We start from the raw sequence: 22,985 nt of genomic DNA on the forward strand, positions 1-22,985 counted from the left end.
AGGCAGGGCCTCGGCTGTTTTTATTTTTATTTTAATTAAATTTATTGTGTAGCATGAATAGAATGACATATAATGACATAATTGTATTGGATATATAAATTGTAAAATAGAATGACATATAAATTATAAAGTAACATACTAAAAACATGGGAACAAACATATAACTAGTGTTCATCTAAGTATCAACAAGTTTCTTTCAATTTATTGAAGAAAAAAGACGCAAAATGGAAGTAATTTATTTTCTGTCTAAGTGAGAGTTGTGATTTAAGCAGGCAGGTGTCTAGGCAAGTTTAAATGTCATTTTTTATTTATTTTTGAAACGCTTAAGAATTAATCGTCGTGGTGACCATTTGCCTAGCGCGAAGAATTGCAGAAACTTTTAGAACACTGGGTAACATAGAGCTTAGGAAATTAGGGGTCATTATCCCAGAGTTGGTCGAGTGACTTGTAAGGTCCGGCTTCGGAAACAAAGGACTCTGCGGAACAGAGCCTGCGCTGGGGAATTCGCTTGATCTTGTTCATTTCATCTTCACTTAGTTCCCAATCGGCTATGTCAAGGTTCGGCTTCATCCGCTTCTTGTTGAAAGTCTTCGGAACTGCACTTGCTCTTTGCTGGACGATGGATCTCAGTATAATGTGCATGAACACAACCAAGTTAATCTGTCCTAGTTTCTGTATTTATAAACTAATTAACCAACAAAATCCGAAACAAATATTACCTGTGGCACAGTCTTCCCTTTGGCAGCAGCGAGGTCCTCGAGAACGGAATAATATCAATCTCAGCATTGTTAAGCTGAGGAGATCCATAAAGTCCCAAGGGAGACCACGCAGTCACATGAATTCCTCTCTTTACAGAAGTCTCGCAGTTTTCCTTGCTGCCAAGACGGGTTCATTTCGACCTGGTTAACCGTCGGGGGGATGGTGGCATTGTGAAGGATTTGAGAGAGCTTTAAGATGCCGAAATTGCTAACGCCAATAGACTTGGCTAAGCCTAACCTGGAAATTTCTTCCATGGCCGCCCATATCCTCGTTATATCAAAGGGTATCATATCTTCTTTAGTTAGTTCAAATCCTGGGATTCCATGTTTCAGCCTTAACGGCCAACGAATCCACTGACGAGAGTATTGAATCCACCACATCTGCTGTCAAAACGTGATCCCACCATTCTCTCCATATTGTTTATGTAAATAATCAAGAGTTATTAGTTACCTTTTATGTTGCACAAAGTCAACTATAGGCTTGTATATATCTTGTATCAATATGTTAAGCAGATCAAGGAATTCATTAGAAATACAAACTGCTTCTCCCTACTCTTCTCTGTCTATCACCACCTATTTCTCTATATGGACGTACTCCAGCCCAGCCTCCTTCATATATATAGATAAATAATGTGAACTCGAACTCGAGACATCTTACAGTGAAAGAAAAATACTGATATATTCTGTATTTGAGATTGTTTTGTCAATTTTTGGATTTGGAAATATTGAAGAAAGGAATGAATGAACTTGAAGAACTTGTGCTCGTATTTTTGTGCAAGAAAGCTGCCGTTCAAATTATTGCAGAGCTCAGCAAAAACACGTTCCCTCGTCAAAAATCATTGGCACTGAATTCAATCCAAGCTACACACACGCTAGGTCATCTATAACGACATGACACTTGACTAACATCTAGGACATATACGTCATGCATGGATAGATTGAATCTCAACTTTACACTTGTCTTCGTGAATCAAGTAGACCATTGTAACTTGAGTCAAACAACCAGAAAACATTTCGTTCCAACAAATATCACTAAACTAACAACTAGTTGAATAACATCCTATTAATTAAATTATATTAATATTAAAAAGTTTTTTGTCACGCTTGCTGCCTACGATTGGGTTTTGGTTTTGATAACTCGCTAGATTTAGCGTATGTTGAAGTAAGAAACAAAAGTCAACGTTTAAATTTTGTTCAAGATTAATCACAAAGGAAACTTGGAGTAATGTTAGGAAGACTAAATTTGTAGATAAAATTTTGAAAACTAAAGGACATGGAAGTTGATGATTGATTTATTACTTACATGTTGATAAACATGCTTATTCTTATTGGTGACACATTATTTGATTTGTAAATTTAGTTTCCAAATTTAGTTTCCCTATTATTACCTGAAAACTTATGGCTTCCGACTAATCTATGTTCTACGTTCAACTTTCGAACAGAATTTTTTTTTTAAGTTTGACCTCTATTTTTCTTTAAACGTACTTTTAAAACTAACAAATTATCCAATCCAATCTAATCAAAAGCATGAAACGTGACCCTTATACACACACACACACACATATATATATATATATATATATATATATATATATATATATATATATAGGTTTGTATAGATAGGTTACATACCGGAGTGAGGTTTTGAGGGCTGGGAGAACACCATCAGGATAAGCATCAGTACACCACAGCTTGGAAGTGATGAACATGTCATCCCGGTTCTTGATAAGGCCTCGCTCTTTCGCCCGGACCACGGCTAGACCGACGGCTTCTTCGGTTTGGTAGAAAGCGGCACTGTCGATATGGTGGTAGCCGGCGTCAATGGCGTCGACGAGAATGGGGACGAGCTCATCAGTTGGTGTTGGAGGCACTTTACCTGTCCCTAACCCTAGCACTGGCATCTTGTGGCCTGAATTTAGCACCACTTCCGGTACTAATTTCTTTGTGCTACTATTAATAATAGTCTCCTCCATCGATTAGTTCTGATCAATTCAATATTTCTGATGATGCTGATGATCAACTACTGCATGTGTATGTACACACACACACATATATGGTAATGCTCATGATCAATTACCCATATATATATAGGAAGCCGGGATCCCTTTTTTTCCTTTTTATTTTTCTTTTGTTTTTTTTATTATAAAAAAATGGGAATTAGTTTTGAGCAGTGGCAGATCCAGGATTCTCACATTGGATGGTCCTAACCATCCAATGTAAAACGTCCAAAAAAAGAAATAAACGATAAACTTACAAAAACTAAATAATAATATTTTTCATTCATAAATCATGGTAAAACCAAAGCTAGGTCATCATGAATAAAATCCCTTCTTCTAATTTGTAAATACTTGCCACTTAGTACTACGGTCTAGTGGTATTCCTCTTCACTTGTAAGTGAGATGTTTTAGATTTAATTCTCGCTAAATGCGAATTTGAACCACATTATTGCTAGCCCATTGTGAAGTTAAGCCCACCCCCTCCCCTGCAGTGTAGATAATATCGATTGTTTAAAAATAAAAATTGTAAATACTTTGATAACTTTTCACAATTTTACGGAAAAAAAGAAAAAAGTTTTTCTTTTGTTAAATAGAAATAAAGGTAATGGTTCCTATTTAGATCATGTAGTATTATTATATTAGTAGAGATAAGAGTATACAATTCAAGTAAATCTTATTTCTATGAAAAAAATGATTTAGATGTGATTTACAAAATACGGAATTCTTAGCACATAAAATAGGATTCACAATAAAAACTACGTCTTTGACCATTTCACCCAATAGAGATTTAACCAAAAAAAAAATGAGAAAGTGCTTTTTAAAACCAATATTTTAGTAGCAATGGTAGACCCATGTAGCAGATAAAAAAAAAGAAAAAAAAGGAGTTTCAGCCTTCGTCCTCGCGGGAAAGCTGCCACTCCTCTACCTCCTCCATGGATGCACTGCACCAGAATTTTGATTGTACCACGGTCCATCCATAACTAAGTTAACAAAAGAAATTTCCTAGGCGTAGCCCATATAGTCCTAGGCCTGAATCTGTCCTCCCTAGAGAGTTTAAACTAGAAACGAAGAATAGAAGAAGCAACAATACACAAATAGTAAACAACAACAAAATCTCATCCTACTAAGTGGATCGGCTGTATGAATCTTAGAAAGTCAATGTGCTCGGTTTTGCACTAAGTCATCCGTTTGCTCTAGGAGCTCCATATTTTTTTCTAGAATCTCTTTCCAAGTCTTCCTAGGTCTTTCTCTACCACTTTTGTTCTGAGTCTCTATCTCATAATCACATCATTAAACCTGATCATATGTACATCTTCAATTCATATGTTCAAACCATTTTAATTGATTTTCCCACCTTAGCTTCAATTGAGGCCACACTTTTCTTATTCATAATTACACCCAAATTTTTCCCTACCCACCACGCCAGCCGTCCGTATAAATTCAGCTGTCCATTAAAATTGTTATTCCAACAGTAATTTTTTTTAATTTTTTATCCAAAAGATAATTTCAATAAACCAAAGCAATCGAAAAGGCCAAGTCACTGGCCACGGAAATGGATCCTCTTCGGATTCTTTTCTCTTAATTCATCAAGTTCTGGGATCCAAACTATTGAAATTTGATTCAATGGTTAAAGTTATTATAATTTTTAAAATGAACCCCTGTTTGCATCCGTTTGATCAAATTTCAATAACCCGGATCTCCGAACTTGACGAATCAAGAGGAAGGAATCCGAACACAATTCATTTCCACTGGCCACAAGCCAGGACCTAAACATATAGCTTACACCAAAGGGAAATAGGAAGCTTGGGACAACAGTACTATATATTATACAATATAGCAACCAGTTAGCATGGCATCGGCAGCTAGTGGTAGTGGGTGGCCTTTCTGGTATAACATTGAGAGCGTGTTTACGCATCGTAGTCGGAATGAAAATAAGGAATCTGATTCCAATTATGAATAATACTTGTGTTTACTACGATTTGGAGGAATCAATAACGTGTGGGACCCACACAAAAAATGAAATTCAATTCCTAAAATTGGAGGAATTGGACTCCCTCCATGGGGTGAGGGATTTGGATTCCTGGATGGTGAAGGAATCAGGAATGCACTTCTACTTTCCTATTATGCCCTCTTATTCACAGATGCTTCAGCTTGGCGTTAGAGTTGGAGGAAGACAACTGGGAAGATGAATTTGGCTATTATGCCCTTTTATTCGACAAATGCTTCAGTGGGAAGTGGGAAGTGGAAAGATGAATTTGGCTAGTCAGCTTGGTGTTGGAGGAAGACAACAAGATGGCGATTGGAGTGCTCGGAGCTTTGCCACCATTGATGCATGCGCTCGTGAGGGCGGGGAGTGAGCGGACGCGCAACGACTCGGTGTTGGCACTCTATCACTTGATGCTGGTGGAGAGCAACTGAGTCAAACTCGTTAAGCAACACAACAAGGTGCCAAATATGTTAGCTAGGTTCTTAAAATGTTAATTTTTTATGCAGGGTGGGAACTGGGAAGATGAATTTGGCTAGGTTAAAAGCAAGAAGCCATGGCAATGCTGAGGATGTGGATGAGGACAACTGTAGATTTTAAATGCCCTTCAGGAAACTGTTCTTCCTGATCCTAGATAGGGTTGTTTGTTACAGTGCTCTGAACTGGAGGGGTGGTTGTGCGAGAAGTGGTTGAAAACACGGCATGGTTACAAGACTCCTACTAAAAAAACAAAAAAAAAAAGCATTTTAGTAATCATATTAATTCTTATTCCGATTTAGCTGAATTAGTAAACAACTTCTACGAACTCAAGTTCATTTCTATTCTGATTCCTGAACATTTAAGTAAACAGCTTCAACAGGAATCCGATTATGATTCATTTTCATTTCAATTCCTCCTCAATTCAATTCCTCCACAATTCAATTCCTCCTATTTTGATCACGGTTACGTAAACGAGCCATGACTGTTTGGGCTACTAGTTAGTTATATTTATTATACTAATACCAATTTTCTAACTTTTTTGTTTATTCAAAAGGTAATTTATAGTGCTAATCAATTGTACTGATTAGATAATTATTTATTTATAATGAATTCATTTTTATTGGTAATTGAGAGATTTTAAGTTTAATTTTTGACAAAGTGAATTCGAACTAAATTATTCTGACTAGCATATTATGAGGCTAATCCACTTTTCATTGTAAATAATACCATATGTATGAAAAAATAATATAGTTCATAATCGATGAGACGCACACATTAACAAAGTCAACAATTTAAACAAATGGTAATGTTAGGTAAATTACATTGAGAACTCAGTGAACGACACTCATAAAACAACTTATAAATAAGGACATATGTACATTGAGGCAATGTAGTCCGAGGACCATTTGAAATTTGGGAAACACATGTGAAAGTCTTTTACGTGTTTCCCAAATATTTCGTACTAGTCCCTTTTGTATACACTAAGTGTTTAATGTAATGCATGCTTACATATCTCTATAGTAGTTGGCAGGTTGCGTCGATAACACTCAACAAATGCTCTCAATTGCAATCATAAGAAAGATTTGGCAGATGTCGATATCTATTGATATGTGTGTGTTATATAGTTCGACTGACAACAACAAAAGCTCACTAAGTATTCAACAAAAAATCTTAGTGAATAAACTGAATTTTTTTTCATGCTTTGCGCTTTGTTTCTATCTAAAACTTTTAGCATTGGGATCCTCAAAATTTGAATCCTAGATCTGTCACTGAGTGATCAACAAACATATAAATGCACAAAACTTACAACTCAAAAGTGTCCCACTGTAGATTTTTTTGGGTATTCTGGGATTTGGGTTCAAAATGAATTTCGGGGTTGGATACGGTTTTGAGGATGGAACGATTCCAGATTTTTCTGCTATTTTGTTTCGATTCTGTTGGATCTAGGCTTGAAAATGGTTGTGTTTACAGAGGCTCCACGGAGGGATTTATCGAGCCTTCTCTCATGGCTTCGCAAGTACAATAAGAAGAAGATGATTTGTAGAAAGTGCTATACTGTCTACATCCAAAGGCACTAAACTGCAACAAGAAGAAGTGTGGTAGGACACGAGTAGAGAGTGATGCGAGCAGCATGAAGTATGTCTTAGCTAGTCCCATGGTTTTCAGGGACTCTAGCTAAGAACCTCTAAAGACGCCTTTAGTCTAGGCAAGTCCTGCTTAATCTCATTAATATTAGTCCCGCATGATAACAAACGCTGGACTATAATAACAATTAGTCCAGTCTAGTCTAACGAAACTTAGGGAAGCCAAACAAACGGGCCCTTAAAGGGTTATTACAATGTCCGTATCACATAAATGTGCTCTCCTGCACACTTGCTTTCATAAGAGTGTATGAATGTAAATGCCATCGGCTAGTTGTGATTTGCAAGAATTTTATTTTATTTTTATCTTTGTACATTGAGATAATTAAAGTGGCCCTAGCCTACGCGAATTTAAGCTTCCTTTGGTATAGAAGATTGATCTGAACAATAAAACATCATTTTCAATGTATATTGAAGAAAAAAATGAAAAAATTGTGACCAACTTCGAGGTAGAAGATGTATTATTCAAAAAGAAAACTTACCAATTTCAATTCTCTAAGGCTCCTTTTCATCCTCTAAAAATGAAAATTCTTTCTCTTCTACCTTCAATATGCTCGGAATTTGAGGCTTAGAGATGTTGTATTATTGAAAGATTTTGTATCACAGTTCAGAAAAGAATAGCCTAACCACATCATGCCGGCCGTTCGTCGCATTTTATATGCGAGAAATGATCTAGAAGTAGAAACACCAAGCAAATTATATGTCGTTTTTCAACATCAGGGCCTCCGGCTAGTTGTTAGTCTAAGGCTGTCACTTTGTACCATGACAAATATAATGCAGACAAATTGAGATGCTTGACATTAACAAGAGAAAGAGATGGACAAACAGAGACGGCTTCTAGTTTCTTTATAAAACTGAAAGAGTCCGCGCATGCTTAATCGTATAATCACTGCAGTTAATTGAGATTAATCATAATGCCCTCGTCTAAAGCTATTCCTAACTCGATTCTGGTGCTGAGGATCTTCACTCTTTTATCGTTAGTTGGTTCCGGGGTGCTGCTCGTTCTTGATAACTTCACACTGGAGGATGGTACCGAAACACATTTCTATGATATCCTTTCATTCAGGTACGTATTAGATGTTGGATAATAGAATCAGACATCGGAGATACAATAAAATTCACAATGTTATATATGGGAGAGGGTCACTATTCATTTCACCAAGTCACCGACGTCTAGGCCTAAATTTTTTATCATTAATTAATAGTAATCATAACGCTTATATCTTTTCTTCGAAACAAATAAAATTCTCAATCCTTTTTTTTTTCCTTTTGTACAAACTTTGTATTTCCGGATTTTATATTGTGATATATAAGATTAAAATGGCTACTGCAGGTTTATTCTGTCCACAGCAGCAATTGGAGCAGCATACACGCTATTTCAGTTACCTTTCGGTATATACTATGCCCTCACCGAAAAGAGGTTGATACGCAACGAATGCATGCCGCAGTTTGATTTCTACGGTGACAAGGTGCGGACTCCTCTTCATTCCTAATTCATTTTTCTTAGATGTGTGATAGGTTTTCGAACTATCTCCGGTAGATTATAGTAGTTTATAATCTCATGTTGTAAGTTGTAACAAGAAAATCGCAATTCATTTAATAATTAATTCTTGGTTTTTTTTTTTTTTTTTTTTTGCATGAGATTGACATGGAAATACGTACGTGTGCATGCAGTTGGTGAGCTTACTTCTAGCTTCGGGTGTGGGAGCTGGTTTTGGTGTGGGTTTTGATTTCAAAAAATTCCTCAAGTTTATATTTCCAGTGCTGGCAGCACTAGGCGGCTTTCCAGAGTCAGAGTTGGATGAAGCACAATCCAAGAATAGTAGCTTCTTTGACAAGGAAATTATTGCTACTGGAATTTTGTTGTTTGGAGCCGTATGTATGTCTGTCGTTTCAGTGCTTTCTTCCATCACTCGAACCTCCAACAGAGGTTACTTCGGATAATCACAACTTAATATTTATTAATTTCCTAACAATCTTAATCAAATGAGATATACTTTTTTGTATTTGAAGCCGGATCCACTGATCAAGTTAGATAAAAGAGCTTGCAACTTATCAACTCCCTTGTATCGAATAAAAAGCTCAACAAGATTCATTTGCAGTCATTTATGTTGAATTCTTTCTCTGTTGTAATTTATACATTGTTGATTTGGGGGTTACTAGCCTTTCTGAGCCTCATTGAAATAACGAGTCACCAATGATATATATCGACACATATGAGATCACCAAATGTTTGGGAGTTCCTCTATGGGTATTAGTCCTACCCTTAAAGGTGTGAAACAGTGGAATACCTCATGCTTCAAAAAAAAGGAAAAAAAAAAAACTTTTAAAATAACTAAACGCACTTCTGAAACTGTTTGGTAAAATTAAAAGTGGTTTAGTATTAAAAAAAAATTACTTCAAGTACTTTATGAAATAAGCACTTAATTAAAGAAACATCTACAAACGGGCCTTAAGTCCATGAGCCATTTGCAAGCTTTGAGTTTAGAAGTTGAGCCCAGCATCCCGAGGGTTTTAAAGCCCAAAATAATTTTTGTTTATTTATTTTATATTTGAGAAAATAACAATCACAGTTGAAGCTGTGATTGTGACATAGGACCATCCCAGTTCCATCTCAAATTCTACTGGTTACGTGAATTAGATGCTACAATGTACAATTGCTCTCTCATTAGTTTCTTTTAATAAAAGAAGGAATGGGGGAACTTTGATCTTTATGATTTGATGCTTTGACTTTTGGAATTGCACAGGCAGACTTCTCTTTTTGGATTTAAAGATTAAGTCTTCCCCACTCACGTGGTTTGTTTCTTGAATTATCACTGTATAATCAAACTTTTTAAGGGAGAAATTTGGGTATGGAGAAGAAAAGATGCCAAATTAGTAGGTCCCTACGCCCTACTTGAAATTTGATGATTAGGGTTTGTTGGGACCAACTTTTCCCACATCTCTCTGATTTTATGTATCTGATAACTTCAAACGAAAAAAATGAATGAAAACTTGCAAACATAGCTTAACAAATCCATGACCTTTAGATCCTTCCCTGCAAAGCATATGTCACATTCATATATGGAAGCTTTTTGGTTGTAAATACCACCTTTGTGTAATTGGGTTATCTTTATTCTTTCTAGTGTACGTGACGGGTTACCACTTGGAACTTCTATTGGGGTATACACTTTATGTTTGCTGTCTCTGCTTTCCTTTAGCTACAATGCTGCACAACCCATGAAAGCATCAAAGTTCTATTCCTTTTCCTGCCAGATGATGACACATACAACCAGTGATAGGATGCCGGAACACGTGTCGGGTGCTTGCCTTGATTTTGTGCTACTTTGGTTCACCCTTGTGTGAGCAGATCCCCCTACTTTATAGATATTTGTCTTTCATGTGGGAGGAATGAGGATCCACTACTACTACCATGGTTGAAAAACTTGAAGCCTAGAAGGTGATGGAGAGAGGCACATGGAGACTAAAAGGCCATCTTCCTATAAAGGGTACACATCACAACCAAAAAGATAATAAAGAGAAAAGAGATGAAAAGAAGAGAAAAAAAATAAGCTAGGCAGAAGAAAAAGAAAGAGAGAAAGAACAACCCACGCTCCCATGTCCTACTAACTGGATTATTAATTGTACCTTTAAGTTTACCCACATGAATTTAAGTTTTTATTTTTCCTAGTTGGCAAGAATAAAGGAATCATACATTCTGTGTTTAAAGAGAGAAAAATAGAGTAAAGGAGAATTAAGTTGGAGAAAGAGATAAGATTAAATTTCTAAATGAGGAAGCTTATCAGCTAAAAAGTGTTTTTCTAGTCATCGAGTGGCTATATGAAAAGCATGATCGTTCATCTTTAAATTTGATATCAAGAATGAAGAATAACTAAATATGTACTTTAATTTAATGTTTTAATCTTAACCTTTGATATTAAATCCAAATGCGAATTACTATGAATTCTTGATCAATTGGTGACCAACATAACGAAACTCCAATCTAGCTTAAGCCAAACCTAACTTATGATGGGAAAAAAGGCGCTTTTGTGGAAGAAGTGATGACAAACCCTTGGAAAGAATTCACTGGAAATATTGATATCTGTCCCTTTCTTGTTTGGCTCATGTCCATTATGGGTACACTGAAACTAATCTTTAGCTTTTCTAGCTATTGCAATACCCTTTACCCGAACCCACACAGTTCCTTTGTGTCTGCTATGTCTCAATTTGTGCGTTTGGAGAGCTAGCATTATCACCATCGATCATATAATTGAATTATGTGCATTCTTATTATCAATTCTACAAATTTTTATTTTAAAAGAAATTTGAATTCTTAAAGTTATAGAAATTATTATAAAGCTGTAATTGTATATGATTCTATACAAATATGTACAAGTATGATGCCTACGCATACGTATGCACTAGCTAATCAATCCAAAGGTTGTAGAGACATTTGTAATATTTTATTTTCTTATACAAAATTAGGGTTTCACAGTCTTTTTTTTTAATAAAATTTAGTTGAATGCAATTTATTACGTATGCATGTGTCAAAGGCTCAAAAAAGAAAAAAAAAGAAAATGGAAGAAGGTGTTCCAGCTGCAAAAGAATTAAGTCTCTCCACTTATATTATAACACGATCAATTTCTTAACAATGAATTGCACTGCACAGATTATTGAAAATGTAAAACTTTAGCAGCATTAATGAATATCTTGTTCAGATTCTACCGTTAAAATATAGACAACAACTACATGGCAATGGCCAACATCCCACACCTTCCTTGTTGGTCTCTAGCATGCATGTCATGAGGTTTATTTGATAAAATGATCACGAACAAGATGTGTTTGTCTCCAGCAAATTAAAGCTGCAATATTGACAAAATTGACATATTCTTCCTAGCCTTGAATTAATTCTTAACATCGGCCTCTTATGCTTGTCCATATACTTATGTATTAATTAATACAAGTAAGTCAGAAAGAAACAAAAGAAAAAAGAAAACAGTGGAAAGGCAGGAGAGGATACAATCAACAATGTGACAAGATGATCGAGAAAGAAGACATGCATATATATATATGGCTTCCTTCAATATATATTTATCAGGACATGCTTCCAACAGAAGGCAATGCTGTTTTTACCATACACATATATATCAAAATTAATTATTGGTGAAAGACATATAGGTGGCCCCCTGGCCCTCTAATTAAGACAAGACAATTTAAGAACATATTATCATGACATTGCGAAAATCTTTCATATTTATATGATGTGAACTTTTGTGATGCTATTTGTTAGTAGTTTTTATTTATTTTTTATTTTAAAATATTTCATCACTTTCTCACTAGATAAAAATAGGTAACCTTGTTTGTAAACACAAAATTGACATATTCGGTGACACACTCAGACACTCTTGTATAAATGAGGTCTCACATACCATACAACCTACAAATAGAAATAGTATTATTGAATTAAAATTAGACAAAGTTATGATATATGGCTTCATTTTCTATTCCCTATACTCTGTTTCATCTTATGGTGGATTGGCTTATATAAATTCTAGTCATTTTTCCTCTAGCATTATATTTCTTGCAGAGACTCGGCAAAATTTAGGCTTTAAATATGTTTGTACCATACTTGACCAATCCCGAAACTACTAAGCATCGGTCAACAACATACCGTCAAGGACCCACAAGACTTTTCCTCCAACTAGGAGGCCAATCACAACTCGACACGTGTCGGTATCAGAGGCCAATCACAGTGCAACACGTGTCGATATCAGAGGCCAATCACAACACGACACGTGTCAATGTCACAACAAAACTAGAAAAGGGGATCATTCTCTCACATTAATCCCTAATGTCATTTGTACTAAACTATTCACTAGAACTCACAAAAAGAACCTATGTATTTGTGTAAACCCTTCACAACTAATGAGAACTCCTCTACTCCGTGGACGTAGCCAATCTGGGTGAACCACGTACATCTTGTGTTATTTGATTCCCTGTCTCTATTCATTTACATAATTATCCACACTAATGACCAGATCAACCTAGCGAAGGTCACAAACTTGACACTTTCTGTTGTACCAAAGTCCTCGCCGATTTTGTGCATCGACAAAATATAGTTAACAATCTTTTTTATCTTTTTAGGGCAATGTTTACTTATATAAACATAGATGGGTTCTTTATCCCATACTAATTCCTTCTCATACTTATTTCTAGTCGTCCACATACACATACCATGTAAGTAAACATTGCCCTTATTGATTCATATTTTTGTTAGGATATTTTTTTATATATTACACCTTATGGCTTTTTCGAAAGATAAGGATTATGACTTCCTTCCTATTTTCTACTCGGGTTCAAGATTACTCTTCTGTGTGTTCCACCTCTGTTTCAGAATTACGTTTTTCTTAATACAAGTCTTGTAGCTTAGTAAAAAAATGAAGTCGATAAAATGTAGACCATTCATTTTGCAAGTCTTCTTGACAAATTTGTTGTCATCCTTTTTATTTTAGTTAAAAGAATTAGAATCAGGGTGCATTTGCGAATTTTCCCCTTTTCTCGTCTTCTGATTTGTTAAAACTGGGAACATAGAAAGATGCATATCATCTATATACATTTATTCTTTGGAGATGACATTCATTTTTTATTAACAGACATATGGTTAATCTGATGTTGGAAAGCATCATACATTATCATTTTAATCAACGGACATTATTATGTAGAGATAATTTCTTCATCTATATATGTTTGTAAGTTTGCAAATTAATTTAGAATTTCATTTCCTAGCTAGTAGAGAGATATGTATATATAGGTGTAAAACATGTAGAATAAAGGAGTACGAAAATGACAGGGGAAACTTCTGAAAGGAATAAGAAGAGGCCAAGGAAGTAGTTCGAGAGGATGAGAGCTACATTATGATCAGATGATGCCAAAAGGAGAGGAAAGTATTAGGAAATTAATATAGGTTGGCCATGAAGGTGAATAGGAGAGGGAGAGCGAAAGGGATTAAGTTGAAGGCTGCAAGGCATCTCGCATTCAGATTCAGCTCAGCACTTGCGAGTCTTTGGAGGGCTCTGCGTCATCCCCGTCACTGCCTGCTTTGTTATCAGCCGACCAACAGAATCCTCGGCCCAACTCTCCAAATGTCCATGTCGATCTTCTCCTCTCTCTATAATTTTATGTACACGATATATGTGATGCTGACAGCTAGACACCAATCAATCTCTCTTGCTAGCTACACTCTTGTGCTGTATGTATAGATACAGGATATTTACATATAATCATATATATACACTAGGGTCCCGCAACAATTCCTTCATCATGTCCGAGTTTGACGGCTGCGTTACACGTGTCAGGCATCCAATGTTAGACAAATAAGGAATATGGTTGGAGTCCTTGTGTAATTGTATATAATATTATTATTGGAAGAATAAGCCGTCCTACCTTGTCCTACCTACACACTAGGACGGCTACCTTGTCCTCTACAGCCGTCCTACCTTGTCCTACCTACACACTAGGACGGCTACCTTGTCCTACCTACACATTTGTATCATGTATATATATCCTTGTAATCTTGTAGAGAAAAATTAATGAGAAAAAGCATTCTCTTCCATTTGCATTCTCTTCCATAAGCATTCTCTTCCATTTGCATTCTCTTCCATTTTTCCACATTCACGTATCAATAACAAATATATTTTTTAGCCTACATACCTTTTTCTACATGGTATACAGAGCAGGTTTATAACCCTAGCCCTAATTTTTTTTTCGGCAGCTTTCTCTGCCGTTCCCATGGCTGTTCGTGGCCCGTCCCGTCCCTCCTCTGCTCGTCCTCCCCTCCACTGCACCTACTGCAATTTTGATTATCATACCTGAGACACCTGCCATAAACTTCATGGCTATCCCGTTGGCCATCCCCTCCATGGCCAACCGTGGCGACCACCGCGCCGTGCCACTGCTTCCAGTTCTTCCCGCAGCCATGCACCTTCCAGTCTTCCCCGGCAGCCACGGTTTTCTGCTTCCCGGCCCCATAATTTCACCCAGGCCCATCACGTGCAAGGCACCCAGGCCCCCGCCTCCTCTTCTACTCCAGCGACCCACCAAGTGCACGGGACCCAGCCCACTTTGCATGACTTGCAGCTTGCCATGCCTGACCTCTCTGCCGAGCAGCACTCCCGTGTTCTAGCTGCTCTACGTGACACCACCACCCCTCCTCAGGCCAATGCCGTGCTCACTACTGATTTTGCCCAAGGACTTGGTTTCGAAGGCGATGATTGGTGTGGGTAAGCGACGTGGCGATCTGTATTACCTTGTGGCCCTTACCTCTTCTCTCCCCACCCGTCAACCTCTCTGCAACATCATTACCATCCCCTCCTCCCTCTGGCATAGGCGTCTAGGTCACCCCTCCTCCACTCGTTTGCAAGCTTTAGCATCTAGCTCTCTTAATTGTACTTTTGATTCTAGTCATATTTGTGATGTTTGTCCGTTGGCAAAACAAACTCGTCAACCTTTTCTTTTGAGTTCAATTTTATCAACTTTCCCTTTTGCTTTAATTCATTGTGATATTTGGGGCCCGAATCGTCAATCTTCTCTTTCTGGTGCTCATTATTTCTTAACCATTGTGGATGATTTTTCTCGCTTTACGTGGGTCTTCCTCATGAAACATAAATCCGACACTCAACAATTAATTAAGGATTTTTTTGCTTATGTCACTACCCAATTCCGCACTACCATCCAATGCATTCGTACTGACAATGGTGGTGAATTTTTATCTCTTCGTAGTTTTTTCTCTGATCATGGGGTGCTTTTACAAACTTCTTGTGTTTATACCCCCCAACAAAATGGCGTTGTTGAAAGAAAACATCGTCATCTTCTTGAAACCGCTCGCGCCCTTCGTTTTCAATCTCATCTTCCTATCAAGTTTTGGGGGGAATGTGTTCTTACCGCTACTTATCTCATCAATCGTCTCCCTACCCGTCTTCTCCATCATAAATCCCCATTTGAGGTTCTCTTTTCGAAAACCCCATCTTATGACCACTTCCGCGTCTTTGGTTGTCTGGCATATGCCACCTCTGTCACTCCCACCACCAAATTTTCCCCTCGGGCTCATCGTTGCATTTTTCTCGGTTATCCTCATGGACAAAAGGCCTATACCCTTTACGATCTCGACAATCACCACATTTTCACTAGTCGAGACGTCATCTTTCATGAAACTACTTTCCCTTATGCCGTTTCTCACCCTCCTATCCCATCCTCTTCGCCTACCCTACCCATCCCACCCCCTCTGGACTTTACATATAACCCACCCCTTCCTGCCCCGACGCCTCACCCTCATCCACCTTCCTCCCCTTCCACGCCTCCCATAGATTCCCTTGCTGCCCCATTACCCGTTCCTCCCCATGCCCCTACCCTCTCAGCATCCCCTCCTTCCCCCCCTCCCCCCCCCCCCCCCCCCCCCGCTACTTCCTTACCTTTCACCCTTTTACCCACGGACATCCCTACCCCCCCACTACCTACCAATCCTCCTCTTCCCGTGCCCATAAACCTCCATCCTATTTAAAAGACTATGTTTGCTCGCAGGTGATTCTGCCATCCCACCCATCTTCGACTTCACAACCCGGTTCTACACAAGGTACGCGATATCCACTTTGTAATTTTCTCTCTTATCACCGTTACTCTCCCAGGCATTTTTCTTACATTAACTCTGTCAGTCGGACTGTGGAGCCTTCCTCCTTTGCCGAGGCTGCCACTGACCCCAATTGGCAACGTGCTATGACTGAGGAGCTTCAAGCTTTACATGCTAATGGTACTTGGACTTTAACTTCCTTGCCCCCTGGCAAAATTCCCATTGGTTGTAAGTGGGTGTACAAACTCAAGCACAATTCCGACGGCTCTATTGACCGCTACAAAGCTCGTTTGGTTGCTAAAGGCTTCACTCAGGCTGAAGGTATTGATTATCATGACACTTTTTCTCCTACTGCTAAGATGATTACGGTGCGTTGTCTTCTTGCTCTTGCTGCTAGTCAGTCTTGGTCTCTTCATCAGCTTGATGTTAATAATGCTTTCTTACATGGTGACTTACATGAAGAAATCTATATGTCTCCTCCTCCTGGTCTTCGGCGACAGGGGGAGAATCTTGTGTGTCGCCTTCACAAGTCACTTTATGGTCTTAAGCAGGCTTCTCGCCAATGGTTTGCCAAATTCACTAGTGCCATCATTTCTGCCGGTTTTCAACAATCCAAAGCTGACTATTCATTGTTCACTAAAAAGTCTGGTATTTCTTTCACAGCTTTGCTCATTTATGTGGATGATATTGTGATTACAGGCAATGATGCTAGTGCCATTAATTCTCTGAAGTCTTTTCTCCGTGATCATTTTCTGATAAAAGACCTTGGTGATTTAAAATATTTTTTGGGTATTGAGGTTTCTCGTTCCAAACAAGAGATTTATATTTCTCAACGCAAGTATGCATTAGAGATTCTTAAGGACTATGGTTTTTTGGGAGCACGACCCATTGCTTTTCCTATGGATGACACAAAATTATCTGATAAAGGAGAACTTCTCAAGGATTCTGAAAAGTATCGACGATTAGTAGGTCGGTTAATATATCTCACTATCACTCGGCCGGATATCACCTATTCTGTGCATGTTCTAAGCCGTTTTATGCACGAGCCAAGGATATCTCATATGGATGCTGCGCTTCGTATTGTTCGTTATTTGAAGGCTACTCCAGGTCAAGGTTTATTATTTCGTTCTGACAACCAGACCAAGTTAACTGCGTTTTGTGATTCTGATTGGGCAGGTTGCCCTATCACTCGCCGTTCGACTACTGGGTATTGTGTATTCTTGGGCGGTTCTTTGATTTCTTGGCGAACGAAACGACAGAAAACCGTTTCGCTCTCTTCAGCAGAGGCGGAATATAGGGCCATGGCAGGTGCTTGTTGCGAGATAGTTTGGCTTCGTTTTTTGTTGAAGGATTTGAACATTCCTTTGGATGGTCCTTCCATTTTATTTTGTGATAATCAAGCAGCGTTACATATAGCTGCCAATCCTGTTTTTCATGAACGAACTCGTCACATTGAGATGGATTGTCACTTTATACGAGATAAGATTGTAGATGGCACAATAGAGACCAAGCATGTGGGTACGGCACAACAGTTGGCAGACTTGTTTACCAAACCTCTTGGGAAAGAAAAGTTTTCGAGTATGTTACGCAAGTTGGGAGTTCTTGACATCCACTCTCCAACTTGAGGGGGAGTGTTAGACAAATAAGGAATATGGTTGGAGTCCTTGTGTAATTGTATATAATATTATTATTGGAAGAATAAGCCGTCCTACCTTGTCCTACCTACACACTAGGACGGCTACCTTGTCCTCTACATCCGTCCTACCTTGTCCTACCTACACACTAGGACGGCTACCTTGTCCTACCTACACATTTGTATCATGTATATATATCCTTGTAATCTTGTAGAGAAAAATAATGAAAAATTAAGCATTCTCTTCCATTTGCATTCTCTTCCATAAGCATTCTCTTCCATTTGCATTCTCTTCCATTTTTCCACATTCACGTATCAATAACAAATATATTTTTTAGCCTACATACCTTTTTCTACATCCAACGCTTTTCTCCTTATGTATAGTGAAGGAAAAGGATACTTTCTGGAATCCGAGAGATATCGTAATCGTGTCCGTTCATCATAAATCATGCGATCAATTTTCTTTAGGTATTATTTATATTAAATTTTAAATTTTAAATGATTTTTGACCGTACGATGTATGATGAACGGACACAATTATAAGATCTCCGGATCCCCAAGAAAATGATCCGGTGAGGATCCTTTTCCAGAAGGGACAATCCCAGTCCACCAGTAATTAATATCATGCATGTTCAGTTCTGTGCTCTCTCCTCCTCTTACTCTTGGCTAGCTAGGGTCCCTTCATATATTCTCATATCTCTTCTGCTTGCCAGTCATGTATAAGAAGTGTCTGTAATTTGCATGTGCCAACTACTACAATATTTCAGACTGATGGATCTATGCGTTGCAAAACAGTGATGCTTATTTTTACAATAAACGATGATAATAAATCGTGTGAGGGGATAAATACACGTAATAAAAGAGATATAAACACGGTTGCATCTAGCTAGGTCTTTCTCGAGTCCCTTAGCCGGAGAATCATCCCCTAAACCCTACATTTTGCAAAATATATATCATATAATATGCTGAGTAACGTGATGGAATGATCAAGCTACATACGGAGGAGTTTGCTTTCAGCTTTCTGCAATGAATAAGTTTAAAACGATGGTTTAAAAAGCTGCGAGGTTGCTCTGCTGGGATGGTTAATTTTTACTGATATTCTTATAGTATTAGTAATACACAGAACTTTTTGGTGTCGATACCTGAAGGTGCAGTTGCACGTGCAGATGAATCCTTAGTTTGATCTGTTTGCTTAAGTGTCAAAAGCTTTTAATCAAAGGATGGAACATGATCGCAAAACCCTTAAAGTGAAATAATAATGTGTCTTCTCTCTCTCTCTCTCTCTCTCTTCGTATCCTTATCTTATAAATGGTAATTAACGTCTATAACAACTGACCTTTACTTTTGATTTACAGCCATGCTTTATGCTTATCTATTGAAATCTATATGCAACGAATATTTCTCATAGCGTTTGAGAGAGTAGATAGCAGAGAGAATGCATTGAACTAAAGATGCTTTGCGGGTGTACAATTGAATTGTTTAGGGTACAACTGCAGGTAGTGACCCAACCCAAAAAATCTGATGCCAAGAACCGTGGGGAGAGAGAGCATAATTAGCTGGAAAGGGAATGGCAAACACCAGAATTTCAAGTCAGTAATGCTTGTGGATTCAGCATATATATGTATACCTGAATATTGGAACCAAACTTAATTAATTAGTTACCTATTTTTGTTAACCAAACGATATTCTAAACTACAATCAAGTATCCACAATGATGAAGATTCGAACTCAGATACAAAAGAACAAATACACTATCTTAATCAGTTGAACTAACTTATATCTGCACCTGTTTTTTACTTAAGACCACATTCTCAAAACTACAAGGAAATTAGTAAAAACTTACGAACATATATAACAGATGTATACCACAACATTTAGATATCAATTTGTAATGTTATATATACCAAAGTTCTGGTGTATGAGTATTGAAAGATCACCGTTATATTAGTCGGGCACATTATTATTGTCAGCCTGGTCATCAGGAGGGAGCCTTATAATACAAACAAATACAAAAGGGACAAGGGCATCGGGAAACAGTGTGAAAGGAGGTCCCATTACCTCTGCCCACCCATTATGAAATTATTAGACGATAGAGATACCATTATTCAACCAACATTCATCCCCCTCACCATATCCGCATCCGTATGATCTGATATGATAGATTTATATTTGAATGAAACTAAATGCATTCATTTAGCAACAAATATATAGGCTTCAGCTTTGCCCACATTTTAAACATGCATGGCCATCTATTAAGGTTGATTTCATTAAATAATTTCATCAAATCAAAATATAAATTAGTAGACAAAAGTTCAAAAACTAAATGACATGAAAGTTGATAATTGGATTATTACTTAAACATTGATAAATGTGTTCATTTCTACTGGTGACACATCATTTAGTCTGCAAAATTTATCTACAAATTTAATCTTCGTAGTATTACCCTATCCCAAATCAATCACTAGCTTTCATGATTTAGATTTTGCAGTGATCTCCTGCAATAATTAATAAACCGATTCCAAAATCTCCCTGCTACACATCCAAAACATTCTTTAAAATAAGTATTAGTTTAATGCCCTTATAATTTGCCTAAAAGATACCCTTGTAATATTTTTTTTTTTTGTTAGGAAACTTTATTCATTAAAAACATAAAAAGACCAGTAGAAAAATATAAACTATAAGATGGTTCATCTTCCATTCACGTACAAAACTCAAAAAAACATAAGCACGTTCTATTGTAGAGCATGCGCCCATAGTTGTTTGCAAATACCCTTGTAAGTGACCAAGTAGCTAGGACAGTTCATTTGAATATCCAATAACATCTCCCAAAAATTTCTCATGTGCGCCATCCTTATTGCAATTTTATATGAACGTGTTTGATGAAATGCTTCAAAGAGATTTTTGTAAGGTTATATATACTTTTACAGCCCGACGGAAAAAAATCCAAACCAGCCATTATATTAGTTAGTACATGATAGACTAAAAACCTAGTTAGGATTCCACAAATGTTTTAATTAAATGCACTTTAGAACCCTTATTCTTGGAGGAATCCTAATGCTTAAAAGCCAAATCTTATAATGTACATATAAAAGGTGTAACTCTATAAATCAAATCAGTTCAGTTCAATATTTCTTGATGATATCAGTTTAGTGTCTGTGCCGCACCCCTTAACCCTAAATCTTTTGTCACAACCAATTCAATTCAATGATTAATTTGTTCGCGTGAAAACAAACACTGTTGACTTGTGAAGTAGTTTTGTTTCTCAGTTGGTATAGGCTTCACACCTTGGCCTTCGAAGAGGTTTAGTAATGAATCCATTGGTTTGTTGATTATTAGACGTGCTATCGTTGACTTTTGCCAACATAAATATATGTATTGTATTTAGAATAAATTATATGGATATTGAGTACTTGCACCAATGAAATCTGCTGAAAAATAAACTTGTCAACCTTGACCAATACATCTCTCCTAAAGTCCTCTTTTTAAGGACCTGTGAGGACTTCTTTTATATAAGTCATTGGATTAATCTAACGGTAGCAAAACTAATGAGGTTATAGAATCTTGTTACACTGAAAAGCCAAAAAGAAATAGGGTTCACGCTCATCCTTTCGGTCGGCAGATTTCACAGAAATTATTGAACCATTCTGTTTAATTTGTGTGTTGTTTCCCGTTGAGAGGAGAAGATAGTTGTAATCCATAATAGAATCCAAGATGCAATGCGATGCGAGATCGATGGATGGTGTGAAAGATTTGAGATTAATTAAGGAGGAGGATTAGGAAGAATGAATGCCAGAAATGACAGAAACAAGAAAGAAAAGGAGAGGAGAGGGAAGACGAGGGAGAAGATGGCAGGGCTACTCTCTCAGGATCCTGCGAAATCTGAAGTCGAGCTGGTCTGAAAGGATAAGCGTGAACTCTAATTTTCTGGTGTTTCATTTTGTTTAGGTACCGTATAATAGGATTATATAACCTTATCTGTTTTGCTACCGTTAGATTAATTTAAAGGTTCATATAAAAGAGGTCCTCACAGATCCTCAAAAAGAGAACCTTACGAGAGCAACTCTGTTTTAATGATACCATTCCTTGGGGAGTGAGAAGGCTAAGGAGAAAGGGCAGTAGGCCCCTTTGTTTCGGGGTTGATCTATACTAACCTTAGATTCTTGCCCTTGAGAAATTAATCAATATGTTCAGTTTTCCCGGGATTTTCAATGAAAACAATATCAGAACCTCCATTTTCGTCTAGTTTCCCAAGTAATAAAATTATTTTATACAGGATTGTGCCAATGTTTGTCGGATTAGGTAGATGATTTGGTATCCTGAGAATTTAGTGGTGTATTCATAGGTTTGGACCCCTTATCCTTTCCTGCCATCTTCTTTGGCGAGTTTTGGTATGGAAGAGTATTCTTAACCTTCCTCCTAAATCTCTTGGTCTTTCTTCTCTGTGGCTTAGCATAAAACAATGAGAAAGAATCTCACCGAACGTGCCAAAATATATTTGCGTGAAAACAGGCATTGTTGGTTCGCGAAGTAGTTTTCTTTCTCAGTTGGTATAAGCTTCACACTTTGTCCTCAAAGGGGCTTAGTAAATCATTTGGTTTGTTGATTTTGATTATCAAAAGTGCCACCGCCAACAAAAAGATGTGTTGTATTTAGAATAGATCATATGTAAATTGATTATTTGCACCACATGTAATAAAATTTCTTTTATAAAGGATTGTGCTAATGTTTGGTTATTTTTAATGCCTTGCATGTTAAGGACTTTAATTGTTTCTTGATGTTGGACTAGAAACTATTGAGATGGGGTTAAATATAAACTGTTTATATTCAAGCACACAACTTCAGTCATTCACACGAAAAGTAAACAAACTAAGCAAAAAAAAAAAAAGTAACTG

At 37.3% G+C, this 22,985-nt stretch overlaps 1 protein-coding gene and 1 pseudogene across 1 annotated transcript; one reads left to right on the plus strand and one right to left on the minus strand.

Annotated features, from left to right (window-relative positions):
- Positions 1-247: 247 nt before the first annotated feature.
- Positions 248-2,735, minus strand: LOC137712439 (methylecgonone reductase pseudogene; annotated as a pseudogene).
- A 5,038-nt stretch (positions 2,736-7,773) lies between these two features.
- Positions 7,774-8,803, plus strand: LOC137712438 (CASP-like protein 4D1). Its single transcript, XM_068451512.2, has 3 exons — positions 7,774-7,925; positions 8,193-8,328; positions 8,534-8,803. Exons 1-3 carry the CDS (start codon positions 7,774-7,776, stop codon positions 8,801-8,803), a joined length of 558 nt encoding a protein of 185 aa, XP_068307613.2.
- Positions 8,804-22,985: the final 14,182 nt, after the last annotated feature.

Source organism: Pyrus communis, chromosome 14 (assembly GCF_041283825.1).
Source record: "Pyrus communis isolate YQ-2024b chromosome 14, ASM4128382v1, whole genome shotgun sequence".
In the NCBI taxonomy this organism is placed as follows: Eukaryota; Viridiplantae; Streptophyta; class Magnoliopsida; order Rosales; family Rosaceae; genus Pyrus; species Pyrus communis.